Below are 22534 nucleotides of genomic sequence, written 5' to 3' on the forward strand. Positions count from 1 at the left end.
ACTACATTCCAAACAACTGCCGATTTGACCACTAACGCAACAAGTTTGAGAAAAATGGTATCATATGATGAAATCTTCCCCTACTTCTCTGCTTTGCAAATCCACAATCGATTTCAAAATTACATCAACCAATCAGAAACTAGAGCTGTTTTAGAAAGGCACTGTTGGTGGGTTACTATCTGCTGTAAATCTTGTCAAAAATTAGCAGATTCACTACATTCCAAATAACTGCCGATTTGACCACTAACGCAACAAGTTTGAGAAAAATGGTCTGGATTTATAAAGTGGATTTATAAAGCCCTTTTTACATCAACAGATGTCACAAAGTGCTATACAGAAACCCAGCCTAAAACCCCACACAGCAAGCGATGCAGATGTAGAAGCGCGGTGGCTAGGAAAACTCCCTAGAAAGGCACAAACCTAGAGAACAACCAGGCTCTGAGGGGTGGCCAATGCCCTTCTGCCTGTGCCGGGTGGAGATTATAACAGTACGTGGCCATTAAGGGCACATTTTTCTCCAAGATGCTTTTATCCCAAGTGACAACAGTGAGTCCATACCTTTTAGCATGTGACCCCAGTGGGGATCCAACACACAGATATTGTGTTGCTACTGAAATGCGCTGGATACCTGAGCCACACAATACTGTGAAATGCAATACAGGTGGAAGGTGTGTGTGATTGCCATCCCCATGAGCGTGCCACCCTGCGAGAGGCGGGGCTCGAGCACATTGCGGTCTGGGACCCCGTCCCCAATGGGCCCGTGGCGGTCATCTAGGCTAAAGAAGTAAGATGGTAAGGAAGACACGTTTATTCTGCAAGGTGTGTTTTAAAGGGTCACTGCCACGGTATTTTCCATTGTGTTTTTGTATACAAAAGATACAAAATAGGTGTTTTTAATGAAGGATGTCAATGTAAAATGTAATGTCAATTTTGTTCCCATACAGTAGTAATCTAGACGATTAACCCATTTTATCAAGACCCTGCAACTACAACAGGTAGCTACGAAGTGTGACAAAATTGATTATTTCCATAGCCATTACAGCAGCTAGCTTTTAGCTAACATACGTTAGCAATCAACGGCTGACACACGATTGATACACTACTAGCTAGCTCGAGATAATACACATGGGCAGACAAACCTAAATTAGCTAACGTTAGCTTAGCTTAGAAAGTAACCTAGCTAGCACAAGCGCTCTTATGTTAGCTAGCTACTTACTAACTAAAGGTAGTAGCGTGGAACCCCGTATTATCGGCATGTTCAACAGCTTTTAAGAAATATATTACCTTCAACAGTGTTATCTTGTGATCAAGCCATCAATGTTGTGATTATTGGTTTCGTAAAAATGTTAGCTAACAGGTTAGCAATTAGCATGTTTTGGGGCTGTCACTGGGCAACACGGACTTTCAACTCCCTCCAAAGATTTTCTATGGGGTTGAGCTCTGGAGACTGGCTCCAGGGCCTTGAAATGCTTCTTACGAAGCCACTCCTTCGTTGCCCGGGCGGTGTGTTTGGGATCATTGTCATGCTGAAAGACCCAGCCACGTTTCATCTTCAATGCCCTTGCTGATGGAAGGAGGTTTTCACTCAAAATCTCACGATACATGGCCCCATTCATTCTTTCCTTTACACGGATCAGTCGTCCTGGTCCCTTTGCAGAAAAACAGCCCCAAAGCATGATGTTTCCACCCACATGCTTCACAGTAGGTATGGCGTTCTTTGGATGCAACTCAGCATTCTTTGTCCTCCAAACACGACAAGTTGAATATTTACCAAAAAGTTATATTTTGGTTTCATCTGACCATATGACATTCTCCCAATCCTCTTCTGGATCATCCAAATGCACTCTAGCAAACTTCAGACGGGCCTGGACACGTCTTTCACTGCAGGATTTGAGTCCCTGGTGGCGTAGTGTGTTACTGATGGTAGGCTTTGTTACTTTGGTCCCATTATAATGAGTGGACCAAGGCGCAGCGTGATATGCGTACATATCTTTAATTGGTACTTTTCAACACGATACAAAATACAAAACAACAAACGAAACGTGAAGTCCTCGGTCAAATACACACACCAACACGGAACAAGATCCCACGAAACACAAGTGCACAATAGGCTGCCTAAGTATGGTTCCCAATCAGAGACAACAAGCAACAGCTGATTCACGTTGCCTCTGATTGAGAACCACCCCGGCCAACATAGAAAACACATGAACTAGAAACTAAACATAGAACACAACACATAGACACTACACACCCTGGCTCAACATAAAAGAGTCCCTAGAGCCAGGGCGTGACATTTATCTACACCATGTTGTGGGTGCCTAGTAGATGTGGTTTTAAAATAATAATAAAAAACAATATACTCGTTCAACTATTTCCTATATCTGTGCAGTAAATATGTACGTGCATGTCATTAAAACCATGAAGACTAAATCCTACTTCACAAGGCTACTTAAAATCGACGCATATTGTGCAAGTCACTACAAAGACAGAACAGTCAAGTGAATTGGCTTCATTAGCATCTAATATTTGCCACTTCCTGTCTGCTGCAAATGGGCCTGCTCTATACATGCTCATTGCCGATATGCGCTCAGGTAAGGTAATTTTTTTCAATGACTAATAAGTAAGCATGGAAAATGTAGAGCTAATAGCATTATAAATGACTCTGTGTTTACGATGTACGTAACGGTAGCTTATTATATTACCAGCCAAACATTTGTCAGGGCTACTTATTTAGCTAGCCGTTGCAAGGTTAGCTAGCTGACGTTAACGTCTTCTGACTAGCTCGATGGGACGCGCAAAAAGCAGCTGCTTTTGCCAGTCAAATCTATGCTGGACAAATGTGCATTATTATAATGACAGTTTTTTGATTACATGTTTTGTCTGCGCATTTGTTGGGTCGTATGTGACCGATGGTTAGCGAGCTCTCGTTTGGTCACGTGTTACTAGCTAACGTAGCCTAGACTAGTTAGCTAACTTGTAGCTAGTTTTCCCCTAACCTCTGACACTCTTTAGCGGTTGGAGGACTAAATCACCTCGAACTCAACATTTAAATGGACTGGAAGAGAACGGTAAGTTTTGCTACTAACGACACACTTCTAGCTAGCTGACCACCGATTTTCAGTGCAATTTGTGTAAGTGAAGTTAGGTTTTGAGCGTTTTCAAAAAAGTTACATGTACACATTTTGTGGAACACGCTGCATATTGTAAAATTTGATTGCGCGACAGACCACACATAAATTAATATCCATCTTTTTACCTCTGAAATATAGCTAACGGATTTTCTAATGTTACTAGCTTAGTTGCTAAATGTTGATAGAACTGCTAAGACAGCAAAAAGGAAAGAAATTGTAAGCGTTAGATAATACATATCACGAAAACAGTGGAATGTTAGCTTTATCGTATCAAAATTGGGAGTCCTCTGACGGAGGCCTTTTGCACAATCTGCAAAAATGTATTTGGAACTTTGAACCATGAACTTTTTGTCACCTATCACTGTTGGTTATGTTTCATCTTACAACAGCTACATAGAGGTAGTATTTAGTCAAATTGTACAATGTATGCATCAATATTAAACTAATTGGGACACACATTTTCATTACAGATAACATCAAACAAAAAACGTGGGTACACTTTCAGTTATTGTGAAAACTTTCATCACCTTTCAATGCCTTAGCTCTGAAATGTAAATGTTTATACATATTCAGATATCTTTCTAAAATGTGTATAGTATGCCAAGTTAATTATCTACATGTATTAACACCACAGCATGGAGAAAGTCAAGAGGAAGCAGTGGAGGGAGGTGGACATGTTCCATGCCATGGAGGACTGCGGGGCAGGGATGGCTATTCGCCAGGCTGCCAAGGTTAGGCATCTTTTGTTTTTAGGAGATTACCATGTGTATGTGAATTTTATCTGCTAGTAACAGTTTTCTTTTCTTATCTACCAAGGTTCATGGTGTACCTCGGCAGACCCTGGCGGACAGGCTGAGCGGCCAGGTGACCCGTGGTTGTCGCAGTGGACCAGCCACATTGCTTGCACCAGAGGATGAAAATTCTCTGGTGCAGTACTGTATCTACTGTGCCAGCCATGGGTTCCCCTTCACCAGACAGAGGCTGATGAAATACGCCGACAAAATATGCAGGTATTTGGTGTTATCTGTATTTATGTATGTAGACTAGTGGACTGACTGTTCTCAATGTGTGTGATGTAAATGTGTATGTGTATGATGATACCAAAACAAATATTTTCATCCTGGATGGACAATGATAGTGGGGAAAAAAAGTATTTAGTCAGCCACCAATTGTGCAAGTTCTCCCACTTAAAAAGATGAGAGAGGCCTGTAATTTTCATCATAGGTACATGTCAACTATGACAGACAAATTGAGGAGAAAAAAATCCAGAAAATCACATTGTAGGATTTTTAATGAATTTATTTGCAAATTATGGTGGAAAATAAGTATTTGGTCACCTACAAACAAGCAAAATGTCTGGTTCTCACAGACCTGTAACTTCTTCTTTAAGAGGCTCCTCTGTCCTCCACTCGTTACCTGTATTAATGGCACCTGTTTGAACTTGTTATCAGTATAAAAGACACCTGTCCACAACCTCAAACAGTCACACTCCAAACTCCACTATGGCCAAGACCAAAGAGCTGTCAAGGGACACCAGAAACAAAATTGTAGACCTGCACCAGGCTCGGAAGACTGAATCTGCAATAGGTAAGCAGCTTGTTTTGAAGAAATCAACTGTGGGAGCAATTATTAGGAAATGGAAGACATACAAGACCACTGATAATCTCCCTCGATCTGGGTCTCCACGCAAGATCTCACCCCGTGGGGTCAAAATGATCACAAGAACGGTGAGCAAAAATCCCAGAACCACACGGGGGGACCTAGTGAATGACCTGCAGAGAGCTGGGACAAAAGTAACAAAGCCTACCATATGTAACACACTACGCCGCCAGGGACTCAAATCCTGCAGTGCCAGACGTTTGACCTGTGTCATTGCCAACAAAGGGTATATAACAAAGTATTGAGTAACTTTTGTAATTGACCAAATACTTGTTTTCCACCGTAATTTGCAAATAAATTCATTAAAAATCCTACAATGTGATTTTCTGGATTTTTTTTTCTCATTTTGTCTGTCATAGTTGACGTGTACCTATGATGAAAATTACCGGCCTCTCATCTTTTTAAGTGGGAGAACTTGCACAATTGGTGGCTGACTAAATACTTTTTTCCCCCACTGTATATATTCTATTCTATTCTATTGTAGGTTCGGCACACAGGGGAAACAATCCCGCCACTGGGGAAGCGGTGGTGGGAAATGTTCAGGAGGAGGCACATGATCCTGAGCATGAGGAGGCCGGACACCCAGGACAGGGGGAGTGCTGAGTGTGCCACACGTCCGACGACGGACACTTTCTTCGCTTCTTATGAGAAGCACTTGGAGGAGAGTGGGTTGAGGGAGAAACCCAGCCAAATCTATAACTGCGATGAGTCTGGGTTTCGTAGCGACCAGAGCAGGCACAAAGTGCTGGCTCCCCGGGGCGCAAAACACGTGTACCAGCAGGCTCCTGTGACCAAGGAGCACATCACAGTGCTGGCCTGCTTCAACGCAGCTGGGGAGGACGTTTCCCCGGTGGCCACTACACACTGGGAGACCCCCCCCCCAAGCCTTGGCTAGCAGTGGCTACATTGACGGGGACCTGTTCAGGAATTGGTTTCTGCACTTCTTTAAGCATGCAGTGAAGGAGCGCCCTCTCCTTCTCCTCTTCGATGGGCACAAGAGCCACATGGACCCGGAGGTGCTCGCGGCGGCACTAAGGGAAGGGGTTATACTTCTTTGTCTTCCACCACACTGCACCCTTGTCCTGCAGCCGCTGGACGTGGCATACTTTGGCCCTTTAAAGGCTGAGTTCTCCGAGGCAGCTGGAGACCTTAGCCATTTTGACGACTCCTACATGGTAAACAAATCAGAATTTGCCAGAGTATTCCGCTACTCGTACCAGCGATGCAAGGACATGCGCTATGTGGTGGAAGGGTTTAAGAAGTGTGCCCTCTTCCCTTCTTGACCCTTCAGCCATTGAAGGGTCCCGTTTAATGTTGTCTTGGTCCCTACTGAGTCCCACCACCGCCTCTCCTGGAACCAGCAGCACTGTGCCATCCGTCAGCGCCTCCTCCCCAGTGACCGCAGGAGGACCCTCAGCCCCATCTCCAGTCCCAGTCCCTGCTCCAGTCCCAGGCCTAGCTCTAGAAGAGCACCCCCTAATAGAGGGTGGGCTGATAGCGAAGGACCTGGGGCACATCCTTACTGTCCTGAAGTATCGGCTGGACCGATACAGAAGAGTCCCTGTGGACGCCACGTGCCTCACCGGGGAGGAATACACGCGCCAGTGGCAGGAGATTGGTGAGAAGGAGAGGGCAGAGGCAGAGGAGAAAGAGCTTCGGGCAGCCCTCAGAACACAGAGGGCACAGGAGAGGGCTGCCGTGGATGAGACCATTGGCGCCATCGCCTCTGCAGGACCCCCTGCTGGAACCACTCCTGACAGCTGTATCACCACTGCCAGTGCCTCCCGGTGTGCAACACCTGTAGGAGCCACCGGAGTCCCCAGCTGCAGAAGGCCACGTGCCTACTCTCCCGGCCACACCGTAGTCGGCCCCTCAACCCCACCGTTACAAACACCGGCTCCTCCAAGCCATCGTCGGCGGTTTTGTCCACCGCCAGCGCGATGCACACCACCCACCCTGTCTGTCACCACCAACACGGCCTCCTCTGGACCAACTGCCTCCTCAGACTCCCCTGATCACACCACCTTAGCGGCCTCGTCAGGTGTCCCTGGCCCCCTGCAATTTGAATACCGCCACCTCCACAGGTAAACGCGTGTTAAATTACGAAGAAATGACTGTTTGTTGTGTGTTTTATACAACAGCAATGTAAACAACAGAATCTCTCTTTACATATCTACAGTGCATAGCACCAGCCCTCAAGTCATCTCCACCTCCTCCAAAACCTCTGCAGCTTCCTCCAGAGGTATTGGTGTAAAAAAGTTGAAAAGGGTTTTCATGAAACATGCTCTGTCTAACAGTACTTTTTCTCAAACTGCAGCACAGAGAAGGAAGAGAAAAGCTCCACCGGTCACGCCACCCATGGCACCGCTCTCAGGTACTTCATCTGTTTTTCTCTCTCTCTCTCAGTTGTATAAATTACTATTGTTGCTGAAGAACTTCTACATTTTGTAAAACCATATTAATCAATTTGTATTATTTGGTATAAAAGAAGACCACCTGCTGTGCTCGCTGCGGGGAGCGTGATCCGCCTGCAAGCTCCTCTCAGGAGTGTAGATCCGAGGTGCCATGGTTGTGCTGTGACTTCTGTCAGCACTGGTTCCACTGCAGGTGTGTGCAGTGGGATCAAGAGGTAGCGGTGGAGCTGGATTATTATTGTGATTTTTGTGACAATATAGGGATGGAGGTCGAGATTGAATTGTTTGTGTTCATATGAACTTATTTATTTGTACAAAAAAAGAAAAGTCTAAAATGTAATATATATATATTTATGGAACCACTCTTGTGTAGTTCTTCCTTTACTTTCCAAGTGCATCTCTGCAACAAACTCCAAGTGTTTTCATTGTTTATGTCAATGCACATAACTGAAATTAAAGGTTTATTTGATGTAAATTATTAATACTCATATTTTAGAATTCAACTGTTATCTACTTTCTCACAACATAAGATGAATCTGTAAAACAAATGATGAGACATTATTTGGTTACAACACTGAATATGTTGGTGATGAACCATTTTTTAATCGTCCTCAAGAGGGCGCACCGGGCCACGCAATGAAAAGTGGACAGGCAAATCATTCTTTTTTACCGGAAGCCTAGCCAACCAGTCAAACACTTCCGGTACGCGGTCGGTGTGTCTCTTCTTGAACAAAATTGAACGGATATATCTTGTAATGGAACTGAATAGTAAGGTGGCCAATAACTTGGGGCCGAATTGCGATAATACGTGTCGTTTTTTTTCTCCAAAACCGCTCATCAAAAAGCTGATAATAGTAGTATTTCCACTGAAATGTCAAACTTGCTAATTGCTAACCCGTTAGCTAACATTTTGACACCACCAATAATCACCTAACATTGATGGCTTGATCACAAGATAACACTGTTGAAGGTAATTAATTATTTAAACGCTGTTGAATATGCCGAGAATACGGGGTTCCACGCTACGTTTCCTCGTCCTCTTTTTTTTGTCATACTACCTTTAGCTAGTAGGTAGCTAGCTAACATAAGGGCGCTTGTGCTAGCTAGGTTACTTCCTAAGCTAAGCTAACATTAGCTAATTTAGGTTTGTCTGCCCATGTGTATTAGCGCGAGCTAGCTAGTAGCGTATCAATCGTGTGTCAGCCCTTGATTGCTAACGTACGTTAGCTAAAATCTAGCTGCTGTAATGGCTATGGAAATAATCAATTTTGTCACAATTCGTAGCTACTTGTTGTAGTTGCAGGGTCTTGATAAAATGGGTTAATGGTTATGTTTAGTCGTCTAGATTCTTCTTTTAACAGATGTGGCCGCTCAGAGAATAGAATTAGTAACATGCAAAGAAGGACCACACAAGGGTGATTCCAGGAAATATGACCAAGACATTTGCAAGCCAAAAGACAGGAAGTGATCAACCAGTGTCCCAGTGTTGAAGACATGAAAGACAGATAGCCTGCTCTGTTTAGAAGCCTCTCAGGTGAGTCAGCAGGCAAAAAAAGAAAATGCCAAATGATATGTCTTCACTATGACAAACCTCTTTGTTATGAGCCTTGCTTGATGATATTTAAGTATTTGTCTTTCAGATCCATGAACAATTCCACAGGCTCACCGCAAAGCATCTTGAGGCAAGGTTTATGCAGGACACCCCTAAGCTGCTGTCCTTATTCCATTCCAAGGGAGGAGTACTTTCAGACAGATTGCGGGTCATACTGGATGGTAAAGTATCCTCAGGAAAAATGCACTGTTTTGTATTTATCTGGCTGATGTTCGGTGCTGCAATTTAAGCCACAGGCCCCGCTGTGCTACCCAAGCATTGTACACCTTTTGCTAATATAGGATACTTGGGTCGGTGATTTCATAGATTTCACATGCACAGATTGAATCCAATGAGATCAGTGATTTTATTCTATATCAGGGTCATGATGTGAGTTCAGTGAGGAATTATTGTTTAGCTTTACTGGAGGTGGCCAGTAAAGTCATTAAAGACTACCATGTGGGGGCAATAAAGCATTTTCATCCATGAATATTCGATCACGTGTGTGTGTGGGTGTGTGTTAGAGGGAGAGAATGTTTACCGCAATCTGATAACAAATAAGGGCATGTCGTAATCCAGGTGGACTAAAATGTGTTCCCCACATTGACAGAATGTCTGTATTTGTGTGTTATTTATTTTACAGGAAGCTGAGGGGGGTCATTTCCTGCAAGACCTTGCGCAACATGTAAAGGAAATCTATGCGATCAACAAGGAGGGTGCCGTGGCGAGTGATGGTCCAGAGGAGGTAGGCGTCATCCTTAAGTGATCACCGGTCTGAGTTTTGCAAAGGCTTCTGCCATTCTTCTTGGCATGAATTACAGTGAGGGGAAAATAGTATTTGATCCCCTGCTGATTCTGTATGTTTGACCACTGACAAAGAAATAATCAGTCTATAATTTGAATGGTAGGTTTATTTGAACAGTGAAAGACAGAATAACAGCAAAAAATTCCAGAAAAAAACGCATGTCCAAAATGTTATAAAATTGATTAGCATTTTAATGAGGAAAAAAGTATTTGACCCCCTCTCAATCAGAAAGATGTCTGGCTCCTAGGTGTCTTTTATACAGGTAACGAGCTGAGATTAGGAGCACACTCATAAAGGGAATGCTCCTAATCTCAGCGTGTTACCTGTATAAAAGACACCGGTCCACAGAAGCAATCAATCAATCAGATTCCATACTCTCCGCCGTGGCCAAGACCAAAGACCTCTCCAAGGATGTCAGGGACAAGATTGTAGACCTACACAAGGCTTGAATGGGCTACAAGGCCATCGCCAAGCAGCTTGGTGAAAAGGTGACAACAGTTGGTGCGATTATTCGCAAATGGATGAAACGCAAAAGAACTGTAAATCTCCCTCGGCCTGGGGCTCCGTGCAAGATCTCACATTGTGGAGTTGCAATGATCATGAGAACGGTGAGGAATCAGCCCAGAACTACACGGGAGGATCTTGTCAATGATCTCAAGGCAGCTGGGACCATAGTCACCAAGAAAATAATTGGTAACACACTACGCCGTGAAGGACTGAAATCCTGCGGCGCCCGCAAGGTCCCCCTGCTCAAGAAAGCACATATACAGGCCCGTCTGAAGTATGCCAATGAACATCTGAATGATTCACAGTAGAACTGGGTGAAAGTGTTGTGGTCAGATGAGACCGAAATCGAGCTCTTTGGCATCAACTCAACTCGCCGTGTTTGGAGGAGGAGGAATGCTGCCTATGACCCCAAGAGCACCATCCCCACCGTCAAACATGGAGGTGGAAACATTATGCTTTGGGGGTGTTTTTCTGCTAAGGGGACAAGACAACTTCACCGCATCAAAGGGATGATGGACGGGGCCATGTACCGTCATCTTGGGTGAGAACCTTCCCTCAGCCAGGGCATTGAAAATGGGTCGTGGATGGGTATTCCAGCATGACAATGACCCAAAACACACGGCCAAGGCAACAAAGGAGTGGCTCAAGAAGAAGCACATTAAGGTCCTGGAGTGGCCTAGCCAGTCTCCAGACCTTAATCCCATAGAAAATCTGTGGAGGGAGCTGAAGGTTCGAGTTGCCAAACGTCATGCTCAAAACCTTAATGACTTGGAGAAGATCTGCAAAGAGGAGTGGGAAAAAATCCCTCCCGAGATGTGTGCAAACCTGGTGGCCAAATACAAGAAACGTCTGACCTCAGCACTTGGTGGCGAAACCCTTGTTGGCAATCAAAGTCATGTTTTGCAGAGGGGTCAAATATTATTTCCCTCATTAAAATGCAAATGAATTTATAACATTTTTGACATGCGTTTTTCTGGATTTTGTTGTTGTTATTCTGTCTCTCACTGTTCAAATAAACCTACCATTACAATTATAGACTGATCATGTCTTTGTCAGTGGGCAAACGTACAAAATCAGCAGGGGATCAAATACTTTTCCCCCTCACTGTATGCTCTGAATCTCAGCCACCCCTAAAAGCCGGAGTACACGTTCAAGGCATTCCAGAAAGTGTTTGTGGAGCTGGACTGCTCAAAGCTCACAGTCAAGATGACAGGCCTCAAGAACAAATGACTGTCTTAAGCAGAATGACAGGCCAGAGGACAATTGTCATAGACTGAATGTCAGGGTTACTTTGTAACACCTTCGTAGTTAAACGCTGAGGTGCCTTTGGAACTCTTCTCTCCCTTCATTTTTTCTGGTAGCAGGTCAGGAACGGTGTTCTCTACCACAGGCCCGCTTGTTGTTGGTGAAGCCCCCTGGGGCACAGAATCTGTGCTGGGACCAACCTCTGCCTACTGGGGGATGGTCACCGAGAGGCGGGGCTCGAGCACATTGCGGTCTGGGACCCCGTCCCCGTTGGGCCCGTGGCGGTTCTCTAGGCTAAAGAGGTTAGAGGGTAAGGAAGACACGTTTATTCTGCAAGGTGTGTTTTAAAGGGTCACTGCCACGGTATTTTCCATTGTGTTTTGTATACAAAAGATACAAAATAGGTGTTTTTAATGAAGGATGTCATTGTAAAAATGTAATGTCTATTTTGTTCCCATACAGTTGCGGTTTGAAATTCCGATTTTTAAATCCGTTGTACCATTTTAAGGTTTCATCAAGGTACACACCTTTCACCACTGGTATTTTGACAATTCTACCATCAATCAATCAATGAAGTGGATTTATAAAGCCCTTTTTACATCAAAAGATGTCACAAAATGCTATACAGAAACCCAGCCTAAAACCCCACACAGCAAGCGATGCAGATGTAGAAGCGCGGTGGCTAGGAAAAACTCCCTAGAAAGTCACAAACCTAGAGAACAACCAGGCTCTGAGGGGTAGCCGGTGCCCTTCTGCCTGTTCCGGGTGGAGATTATAACAGTACGTGGCCATTAAGGGCACATTTTTCTCCAAGATGTTAAAACGTTCATAGATGACCAGCAGGGTCAAATAATAAGCACAGTGGTTGTAGAGGTTGCAACAGGTCAGTCAGTACATCAGGAGTAAATGTCACTTGGCTTTTCATAGGCGGCCATTTAGAGGTTGAAATAGCAGCAGGTGCGGTACCAGCGTCTGTCTGCACAGTATGGTTGTTATGACATCACAATGCTACCTGCATCACTGATGGTCTACTGCAAAACCTTTTTAACCTATTTTAAACAGATTTCTATTGGGAACTGTTGAAAAAAGGCGCAACTACAACATTAATGGGTTAAAGGAAAAATGACCAAAGTAATATAGGTGGCATCCATCAGCAGTGCTCGTGAACAGAGAAATGTTATAGGAACAAACAAGTAAAAGTGTTTCGATTATTGGGGTTGTCACATCTTTAATTATTTTGGCCTTGTAGGCAACATTGTAGTTTGAAAAATATCCCACAGTGCAAACACAAGCTATTTGAGCCTCCATTTCAGTAGTTATCCATGGTTACTATGAGAATATTTTTTTCCCCATGACGTCTATTTGGTTGAAGCTCCATTGTATCTCTCGTAAGTAAATGTTCTGCCCACAGAGATCCTATACTAGTTAGTGTTCTAGGTCCTATTTCTACGGTTTTGCCTACCTACAGCAATCAGGACTTACCTGCAGTGTTGTTTGCAATTCCGTAATTTGTCAACTCATAATAACACATGTTTTGCAAACCGTTGATGTTTAAATAAATGGATTCCCGGTGTCCGGATACCTTTTCTCTTAAGGGATCTGATTGAGTGAATCCAAAGTAAAAATGTGAACCTTTTCTGAGTTGGTCTAAATGAATATATCATGTAACATTGAGTACATAATAGGATGAATCATTCAGGTAAAAGAACACAATGTCATGGATCTATTTGAGTTGAATCAACGTAATATAATCCTTTTTACTTCTATCTTTACTCAATGTATTTGACCACATCTAAACAACTTACTCAAGCTTATCTACTCATAAAAACAAGCAAAAATATCGAATCAATAATATGACGTGTGCTTTTGTTGACTGTAATAGTTTGTGTACATTCCACAAAGTCATTTTTTACAGTGTATCTAAAGACACGTTTGTTGTGGTGATGCACTTTTTCTTTGACGTTGAACTTGCATTGAACAGACAATTCCATTTCGTTACAACCCATTTGAAGTATGACTTAGGAATATTTGTTGATGATCCTAATGTCTATGCTTGAATAGTGATTGGTTGTTGGTGAAATATTGCTGAGAACCCATCGTTTCCTGCCCTTTTTTGACTCCCTTTAGGGACATGGGTGAAAGCAAAACTTTGCAACATCCAATAAATGTTTTGGTAGCTCTATTTGAATAGTCAACTTCTCCTTCGGGGGGGGTTCACACTGCTTTTCGAAAATGGCATTGGCCAATGCCCTACCTTCATATCCTATAGCTTTGATATAGCTGGCGCTTTTATCCCAAGTGACAACAGTGAGTCCATACCTTTTAGCATTTGACCCCAGTGGGGATCCAACCCACAACTATGGTGTTGCAAGTGACATGCGCTGAATACCTGAGCCACACAATACTGTGAAATGCAATACAGGTGAAAAGTGTGTGTGATTGCCATCCCCATGAGCGTGCCACCCTCCTCCAGGCCACGGATGAGGCATGCAATGACATCAAATCCACACCTATGTCAAAATGCTCAAGACAGGCTTGATGCAAACTAGTGCCTGCTAAACGTTCGGTTTGTTTCATTCATTCCATTTGTGTCGTTTGATTACAGGACATCTATGTTGTAATTATCTAAAGAATACATGGACTTTTTCCTTCAATGATTGTGACATGTCTTCAATGACGACACAGGGGATAAGAAAGATGTAAATGTGATTTCCACAGTGTAATTGACAGACTGTAGCATGTTACATTCAAAGAGCAATTTAGAAACATTTGTTTTGCTATTAGTTTCATAATGGTCACCTGGGACAAGTAATTAGTGAAAACCAGAGTTCAGCGGTTGGCATTAAAGCGATAGAACCAAGTCATCCTAATAGGCTAGTATTAGCCTAAAGCAGGGTTTCCCAAACTCAGGCCACGTTTTGGGAGTTTTTGCCCTAGCACTACACAGCTGATTCAAATAATCAACTCATCATCATCAAGCTGGGAGTATTAGAATCAGCTGTGGAGTGCTAGGGCAAAACGCGCACCCCTTGGGGACCCCAGGACCGCGTTTGGGAAACGCTGGGCTAAAGAGCTACATGGGCAGTACCCGAGTTGAACCACAAGATGTCCTCCGTGCTCCACTGTAAAGTTTTGGCCTCTGCATGAGTCTCTCAGCAGCACTGCAACATGGGACTTTCGAAGTCAGTTGGCATGCAATGTTTTGTCTTGACTGCATGCAAGGCTATTACACACAGCTAATAGTGTCAATTATTCATCTGAACACAATTCTTGTTACTATTCGGCCTATATTATCACTAGTTTCTTTTTCCCCTCCTTTGTAAAGCATTTTACTGTGCTACTATAGTCCAATGGAAGTGGATGATGCCAGATGGTTGTGTATACACACACAAACATTGAAGCTAGACTTCAGGCAACTAAAAGGTGCAATACGTAGCTTTTAGACGTGTTAGTGAACAACATACATGGTGGGTAGTGTAGAGGTGCGTGTATACATGGAACAATTGTGCCTTTTTGATGGAAATATGGAGGTGGCTCTTAAAAGAGCATTTGGGGGATTTTGGAGATCAGGTCATCCTCATTTATGCACGCTCTCCGCGAATTCGGCGGGCCAGCTGGATGTCCTTGGGCATGATGGTCACCCGCTTGGCGTGGATGGCGCACAGGTTGCTGTCCTCGAACAGGCCGACCAGGTAAGCCTCGCTAGCCTCCTGCAGGGCCATCACGGCGGAGCTCTGGAAGCGCAGGTCGGTCTTGAAGTCCTGGGCGATTTCTCTCACCAGGCGCTGTAAGGGCAGCTTGCGGATGAACAGTTCAGTGGACTTCTGGTAACGACGGATCTCTCTCAGAGCCACGGTGCCGGGCCTGTAACGGTGAGGCTTCTTCACACCGCCGGTGGCCGGGGCGCTCTTGCGAGCAGCCTTAGTGGTGAGCTGCTTCCTGGGGGCTTTGCCACCGGTGGATTTGCGAGCGGTTTGCTTTGTTCTGGCCATGGCGCGTCTCTGCATTTCGAGGCTATACTCCCGACTGTCAGTGTGCTTTTGCCAGCGCGCAGTGTGTAGTTGTGTGCAGGCAGTGTACTATTGGCCTCGTTTGCGATAACAGGCTAGCATTAAAATATAACACAAGATTTTACTCTTGACTTTGACGACTATTATTGCGCTCAAAGGGCCAGCGGTGTGCTATTGTACGCACGCGCTTAGTGTACTATTGTTTTTGGCACGCAGTTTATTGTGATGGGCGCGCGGTCCTAAAAAAAAAGAAGCAAAGCATCCTTTCCAGTAACCGACAGAGGAGTCCTCCGCAACGGGCCAATCGGGGTAGTGGGGAGATGGTGTCCAATCAGCAGATGCCACTGCCGGCTTTATACATTTCACATGGGCATTTCGAGGCTATACTCCGACTGTCTAAGAAGGAAGCAAGCGCCATGGCCAGAACCAAGCAAACCGCTCGCAAATCCACCCGTGGCAAAGCCTACAGGAAGCAGCTAGCCGCCAAGTCTGCGCGCAGGAGCGCCTCCCCGTTACGAGCCCTGCCAGCGCCTGGGGAGAAAAATCGCCCAGTTCTTCAAGATCGACCTGTGCTTCTAGAGCTCCGCCGTGATAGCCCTGCAGGAGGCTAGCGAGGCTTACCTGGTCGGTCTGTTCGAGGACACCAAACTGTGTGCCATCCACACAAAGAGGGTGTCCATCGTGCCCTAGGACATCCTGATGGCCCACTGTATTCGCGGAGAGCGCGCGTAAATTATGACCCGATCTCCAAAATCCCACCTCCATATTTCCATCAAAAAGACACAATTGCTCCATTTATACGCGCACCTCTACATTTCTCACCATGTATGTTGTTAACTAACCCGTCTTAAAGCTACGTATTGCACGTTTTACTTGCCTGAGGCGTTGAAATAAAACGCATAAATCCAAAGGGATGATCTACAATAGTCAAAGACGCGCGGCAGGCCGAAATACTCCAACCAAATAATTGGCCAAATCAGGAAGGACAAAGGAAGACTCGGTGCATGCGTTGCTTTATTCAGCACAGTTGAATGGACAGCGCTTCTGCTTCATCTCCACTCACGAGACGGGTAATAGAGGAGCTCCGTGGTGCTGAAATGCACAAAGTTGTCCACTATCGGTATATCTATTTATTATGGCCATCGAAATGTTAGCTATTCAAATCAGATCCAACAATTATATCAAGGGATTAGAAATCCAAGGTTTAAAAACAAACGTGTCATTGTACTCAGAGGATCTAGATACATTTTCTAACCTCTCTGGAATACAACCACATTATGATAAATGTACTATATAAGGTATTGGCCCTCCTGTAGCTCAGTTGGTAGAGCATGGCGCTTGCAACGCAAGGGTTGTGGGTTCGATTCCCACGGGGGCCAGAATGGAAAATGTATGCACTCACTAATTGGAAGTCGCTCTGGATAAGAGCGTCTGCTAAATGAGTAAACTGTAAATTGGATCACTGACAATACAACTTGTAGTTTACCAATAAAATGGTCTGATGGTGATGTGGATACATATCCCAAAATAAATAAAATGATCTCACTCTATTAAATGTTAATAGAAAGTTAGCAAAAAATTATAAGATCTTGCTACCAAGGAAAGGTAAAAATACCTGTCTATTTGTGGAAAGAAATCGCACTGATTAACTCTATAGTATTATCCCAGTTTATGGTCTTGCCTACAACTAGCGAACAGTTTTTTAATTTATATGAAAAAGAAATATTCCATTTGATGTGGAAGAGCAAGTCAGACAAAATTAAACGGGCCTATTTATAAAATGAATATCAATAGAGAGGACAGAAATGATTAAATATTTTAAGCGTTGGACCTACCACTAAAAGCTTCAGTCATACAAAATATATGCTTAAATCCGAACTGGTTCTCTAGAAATGTGTAAGACTGTCTCACCACGTTCAATAAATGGCATTTTCCCCCTTTATTCAGATTACAACCTCTCACTTTCAGTTATTTGAAATGAAATCATCTCTCAAATATCACTAGATCTAAAACAAGCCATATAAAGTTAATAAACAACTATAATAAAGAAAATAAAGAAAATTAGGCTATCCGTTTATGGTTGTTGTGTGTAGCCTACTGGTTAAATTGGTGTCTTTTCGCACGAATTAAGTAGCACATAAATGTGTGTCTTTTCACACAGAAATGCACGAAATCTGCTGAAATACATTACGTTACCTGTGGCTTTCTCGAGCACGGTTATATGTCAGACATTTGAACGGCTACGGATAGCGGAAAGCAAACCCCGTATTGAGTCAATACTGTCATCTATTGGTAAACATAATCCTTAGCGTGAATATCCCAGGGTAGTACACAACGATTTTCCTTACATGTTGTGCTAGGTCCTGCAGGACATCACCCCCTTCATCTTCCTGGAATAAAAAAATCACACACAAACACAGACATTCTTTCAATGTTGGGAACACATTTTACATGAACATTTAAATCAAGATGGATTACGAGATGCCCAGGCTGATGCGCAAAGGCAACTACGCCGAGCGTGTGGGCGCTGTCGCACCAGTCTACCTGGCTGCCGTGCTCGAGTGCCTGACTGTTGAGATCCTGGAGTTGGCTGGAGACATTGCCCGTGCAAACAAGAAGCCTCACATCACACGGATTAACTCTATAATATTATCCCAGTTTACAGTCTTGCCTACACCTAGCGAAAAGTTTTTTAATTTATATGAAAAAGAAATATTCCATTTGATTTGGAACAGCAAGCCAGACAAAATTAAACGGGCCTATTTATAAAATGAATATCAATAGAGAGGACAGAAATGATTAAATATTTTAAGCGTTGGACCTACCACTAAAAGCTTCAGTCATACAAAAGTTATACTTAAATCCGAACTGGTTCTCTAGAAATGTGTAAGACTGTCTCACCACGTTCAATAAATGGCATTTTCCCCCTTTATTCAGATTACAACCTCTCACTTTCAGTTATTTGAAATGAAATCAATTCTCAAATATCACTATATCTAAATCAAGCCATATAAAGTTGGATGCAATTTCAATTTAATCATCCAGAAACGACAGAACAAACTCAAATACACTAATAGAAAAATACATATATTTCTTGATATTGTATAGCCTACTTGTTGGTATCTCAGACGACCAGAACCTTAATAATAATCACCATACTTACTTCACAAACAATAATTATACTAGCTGCCTGCACATAGCACAGACATATACACTGTAAACCGGAATAAGTAAGCAGAACTTTAAAAAAGTGAGGCAATCAGTTGCCACAATTTTTTTGAGTTCATAAACTCAAACATTTGAGTATATCATTGCTTATATATTTGGAGTTCATGTTAAATGTAATTTAAAATTATAATTCAATTAAATTTACTGATTAAGCCAACTCAAACATTTTCAGTTTATGCTTCTCAGAATATTTATTCATCTTTCTCATTGCAATATCTCAAGAGAACTTAATAATTTCAAGCATGAAAATGAAACATAAATATCCTGAGTTAACTTAACATTTATTAGTTTTTTCAATCAATCTTCTGATTACCCATAACTCAAAAACATAGACTTGTTACAACTCAAAATAATTTACCACCAAACTTAAAATATGTGTGGCAACTGAATAAACATCCCATCCTCAGAAGAAAATAGTTTATTTATTTATGAAAATGTATCAATGAAGAGCTTTCCTTTCTGATAAAAATGTACTTCCCAAAGCTATATAGTACACCTTTTAAAAACAAAATGCCATAGTGTATAAATATGGAGGATATATTTATTCATAATTCAAATTGAAAGTCCAAAGAGAAAACGAAGCAAGATCAAATTAATAGTATTATTTTACTACGCTACTAGGAAAAATCATGCCATAATTAAATGTATGATGTAAAAGCTTAAAATGGAAATACTTCAATTAAAATCTAAAATATAATTGTTTTATTTTAGCCTTTCCCCTTTATAATTTTCAATTTGACATTTTGTCTTTTGAATTTTACATTTTACATTTGACATTGACATTTTCAGATTCACCTTTTACATTTTGATTTAAGCTTTTCATTTAGAAGTGACAGGTGTCATTTTAAATGAGGAGGCATGGCCCAACGGCTGGTGGGAGGGTCTGAAACGACTTCCAGCTGACAGTTGAAGCTTTGCATTTTAAATTTGACTTTTTAAATTTAATTATGGCATGATTTTTCCTAGTAGTGTAGTAAAATAATAATATTTTTAATTTGATCTCGCTTCGTTTTCTCTTTGGCCTTTCAATTTGAATTATGAATAAAAATATCCTCCATATATAAACACTTAATTCAACCCTGAATTTCAGTTTAACAACAATAAAAAATACATTAACACGTACAAAGACAGTGTGTACTTTGTGCCATTTGGCTGAAAACCAGTTGAGTAGAGCAGCAACTTTAACATAAACAGTTTAACAGTATTCAACATGGACCTGACATGACATATTCTCATTGTGGACTATGCTCTAACAGAGTGAGCCATCAGAATCCACCACTCCTTTTTGGATCTTCAGTTTCACATACAACATCAGCTCATTTTTAAGAGTCTGCAGCTTGGGTGACAGTTTAGAGTCATCAAGACCAAGTAAGATTTTCTGTGTGAACTCAAAAGTGTTTGTCAGTCCCTTGGGATAGCTGAGATGTAGTGCATAAATCAGGCCGAACATTACCAGGAAGGCATCAGCAAGCCTGGGGAGATTGACAACCACATCACCCTCTAGGACGACAGAGACTCTCACTGGGTGGTAGTGAACTGGGCTTGTGGCATCATCACTGACTGTTGTAAGGAGGACCACTGATGCATCCCACAGGTCTGGCTCATCCATATCATCCTTTAAAAAATGAAAGGGAGAACATATACTAATCACATTTACTGAAACTATGGCTGTGGCAATTTTGATTACAGTTGGATGTAGGGGTGGAACGGTACATGTATTTGTATTGAACCGAAATGGTACGGTACATGAATTTACACGGAGAATACACAGTATAAAAATAAATAAAACTTGAGTGCAAATTAATTAATGTAATGCGGAACTACTGTTAGACAAGCGGTTCTTTAGGGACACCTAATCTGTAGCCCTGCCCTTAGCTCTGAAGCTCCCGAGCCCCGCCTACATGTCGAGTCAGTCAGTCCAGTCCAAATGAAGAGTCCACATGAAGCGAACTAGTCCCTTCCAAATACAACCAAACACGGACGTAGCTGTATCCCTTCTCGCCTCGACCACAAATGGCCTCCAGGCCCGTTTGATTCGCTGTTTGCTCCGGTATTAGCTGTTAGCTCCGCCGTTAGCTGTTAGCTTCGCCGTTAGCGTGTGAAGCTAACACCAAAACGTGTCAACTGCTCTGTGTAACCGAAGCTGCTCTTTTAACATCCCTGCTCTGTGCATTCACATATGAGAGCAGCGCTTGTCTCCCATATCACACTACTAGCTGATTGTCTTATTTTGTTTACAAGTTACAGATGGAGTCTGGAGATGATGCAGGGTACTTCTTGTTTACTGTTTACATCTTACTTTATCCACTTCAAGCTGTTACAGCTAGCTCAGTGGACAGCCTGAGACATGCACAATAAAAAAATGTGCCTTCTGCATTTTTGTTTTGCTTTCCCCTCCATTGTACCAAACCGAACCGTGATGTCTGAACCGAGGTATGAACCGATCTGTGACTTCTGTGTACTGTTCCACCCCTAGTTGGATGTCATATAAATAACAAGAAATACACAAGTCTGAAAGACTCATGTTCATTCTGCTGCGTTGTGCTCTCGTTGCTGAGAAAGTGAGATTACTTTTATGTGTTCCACTGTGAGGCTAATGACGGCTACTTTATTTTCTTTGCAGTTGATTTTTTTGATGCTGTAATGGGCTCAAAATGACACTTCACACTTATAAACATCTTGCCAGAGGTTTGTAGTTGAAACACTGGTACATATACAGAAATTCTAGTGTGTTGGAAATGAAATGAAGATATGAATTTGTTAATTTACAGTACAATAGGCCTGATATCTCTTTACTGGGACTTACCACACATGTTCTGAAAAATCCAGAGACTTCCTCTAGTAGATAATCAGGAAGGGCATGGAGAACATCTGCAGAGTTATTAGTAACATCTGCAGAGAACAGTGGTACGCCTTGTGTGGACATCATGTAATTCCTAAGAAGATTAAAATAGTGTTGTGACAAGTTTACTTATCAAACCCAATGACAAACAGTCCCAACTAATTAATTTATTAATTACCAATATCTGCACATAAATCCACTAATAACCTGCTGACTGGTGCAATTGTGGAATTCAAAAGCTTATTTGAAGCATTAAACTCCCAACATTACACTAAGACTACCTGTGAAATGTATAATCACCTGTGTATCATGGACTTTGAAAATGTTTGCCAAAGCATCTGCAGTCTTTCCAGTTCTGGAAGCTTTCTGTCTAAATAAGGCCATCAAACGAGGAGTGTGGCGATCAGGCTCGGCATAGAAAGTGTTAGGTAGGTTCTGGTTAGTTATCCGTTGGAACTCTGCATATACCTCCATTGAGGAAAGGACAGTAACAGCAATTATTTATTTTATGATGAATGAAATTAGGCAACATTACACACAATGTGACATACAGTAGAAAAGATAAAAACAGAAAAAATAACCTACAAAATGAATTTATTTATTAAATTGATGATGATTTTACCTCAAACTGCATATGAAGAGCAGGCCAGAGGTCCATTAGCTCTTTCACCGGTGGGCAGGACATTACAATAGTCTGTCGTCGCAAGGCAAACGTGTTCTGCATCATCTTACTAATAAGGGGTAGGTTTCTCTCAGTCTTCTTTACTTCCTCAACAATAGCCTGCCTCAAAAGGTCAAGGCTTGAGGGATCCTCTCCTTGAGGAAAGTTAGGCAGAAAGTTGACCTCTGCACACTTAGGCTTTTTGATGTTGGAGTGTGAAGGTTCATTCTCAGGTTTTTTTCCGGCTTCTTTTCCCAGCATTTACAGCGACCTCCTGACATCCAGCCCTTCTCATCTTGGTCCTGTAATTGCCCATTTTAAACTTGATGCTGTTCTTCCAGCCATTCCATCCATTGTCAGATCCTGCTTCTTTTAAACAGGGGTGTTTCCTCACAAGAGCTTCAGCCACCATTGCTATCTCTTTATCACTGGGGTAAGCCT

The 22534-nt window shown here is 42.5% G+C and overlaps 1 protein-coding gene and 1 long non-coding RNA gene across 2 annotated transcripts; one reads left to right on the plus strand and one right to left on the minus strand.

The window, feature by feature from the left end:
* Positions 1–6834: 6834 nt before the first annotated feature.
* On the plus strand, positions 6835–7419 carry LOC311111159. Its single transcript, XR_014610750.1, has 3 exons — positions 6835–6874; positions 6970–7164; positions 7279–7419. It is a non-coding gene; the product is annotated as an uncharacterized lncRNA (long non-coding RNA).
* Positions 7420–11558: 4139 nt separating this feature from the next.
* LOC311111330 (uncharacterized protein) lies at positions 11559–21453 on the minus strand (the record flags this gene model as incomplete). Its single annotated transcript, XM_084154051.1, has 4 exons — positions 21397–21453; positions 20044–20205; positions 15016–15137; positions 11559–11646 (listed from the first exon to the last, which is right to left on the minus strand). Exons 2-4 carry the CDS (start codon positions 20197–20199, stop codon positions 11559–11561), a joined length of 366 nt encoding a protein of 121 aa, XP_084010177.1. The 5' UTR covers positions 20200–20205; positions 21397–21453.
* Between the last annotated feature and the right edge of the window lie 1081 nt (positions 21454–22534).

This window comes from Coregonus lavaretus, assembly GCF_964263955.1.
Source record: "Coregonus lavaretus genome assembly, chromosome: 37".
Classification (NCBI taxonomy): Eukaryota; Metazoa; Chordata; class Actinopteri; order Salmoniformes; family Salmonidae; genus Coregonus; species Coregonus lavaretus.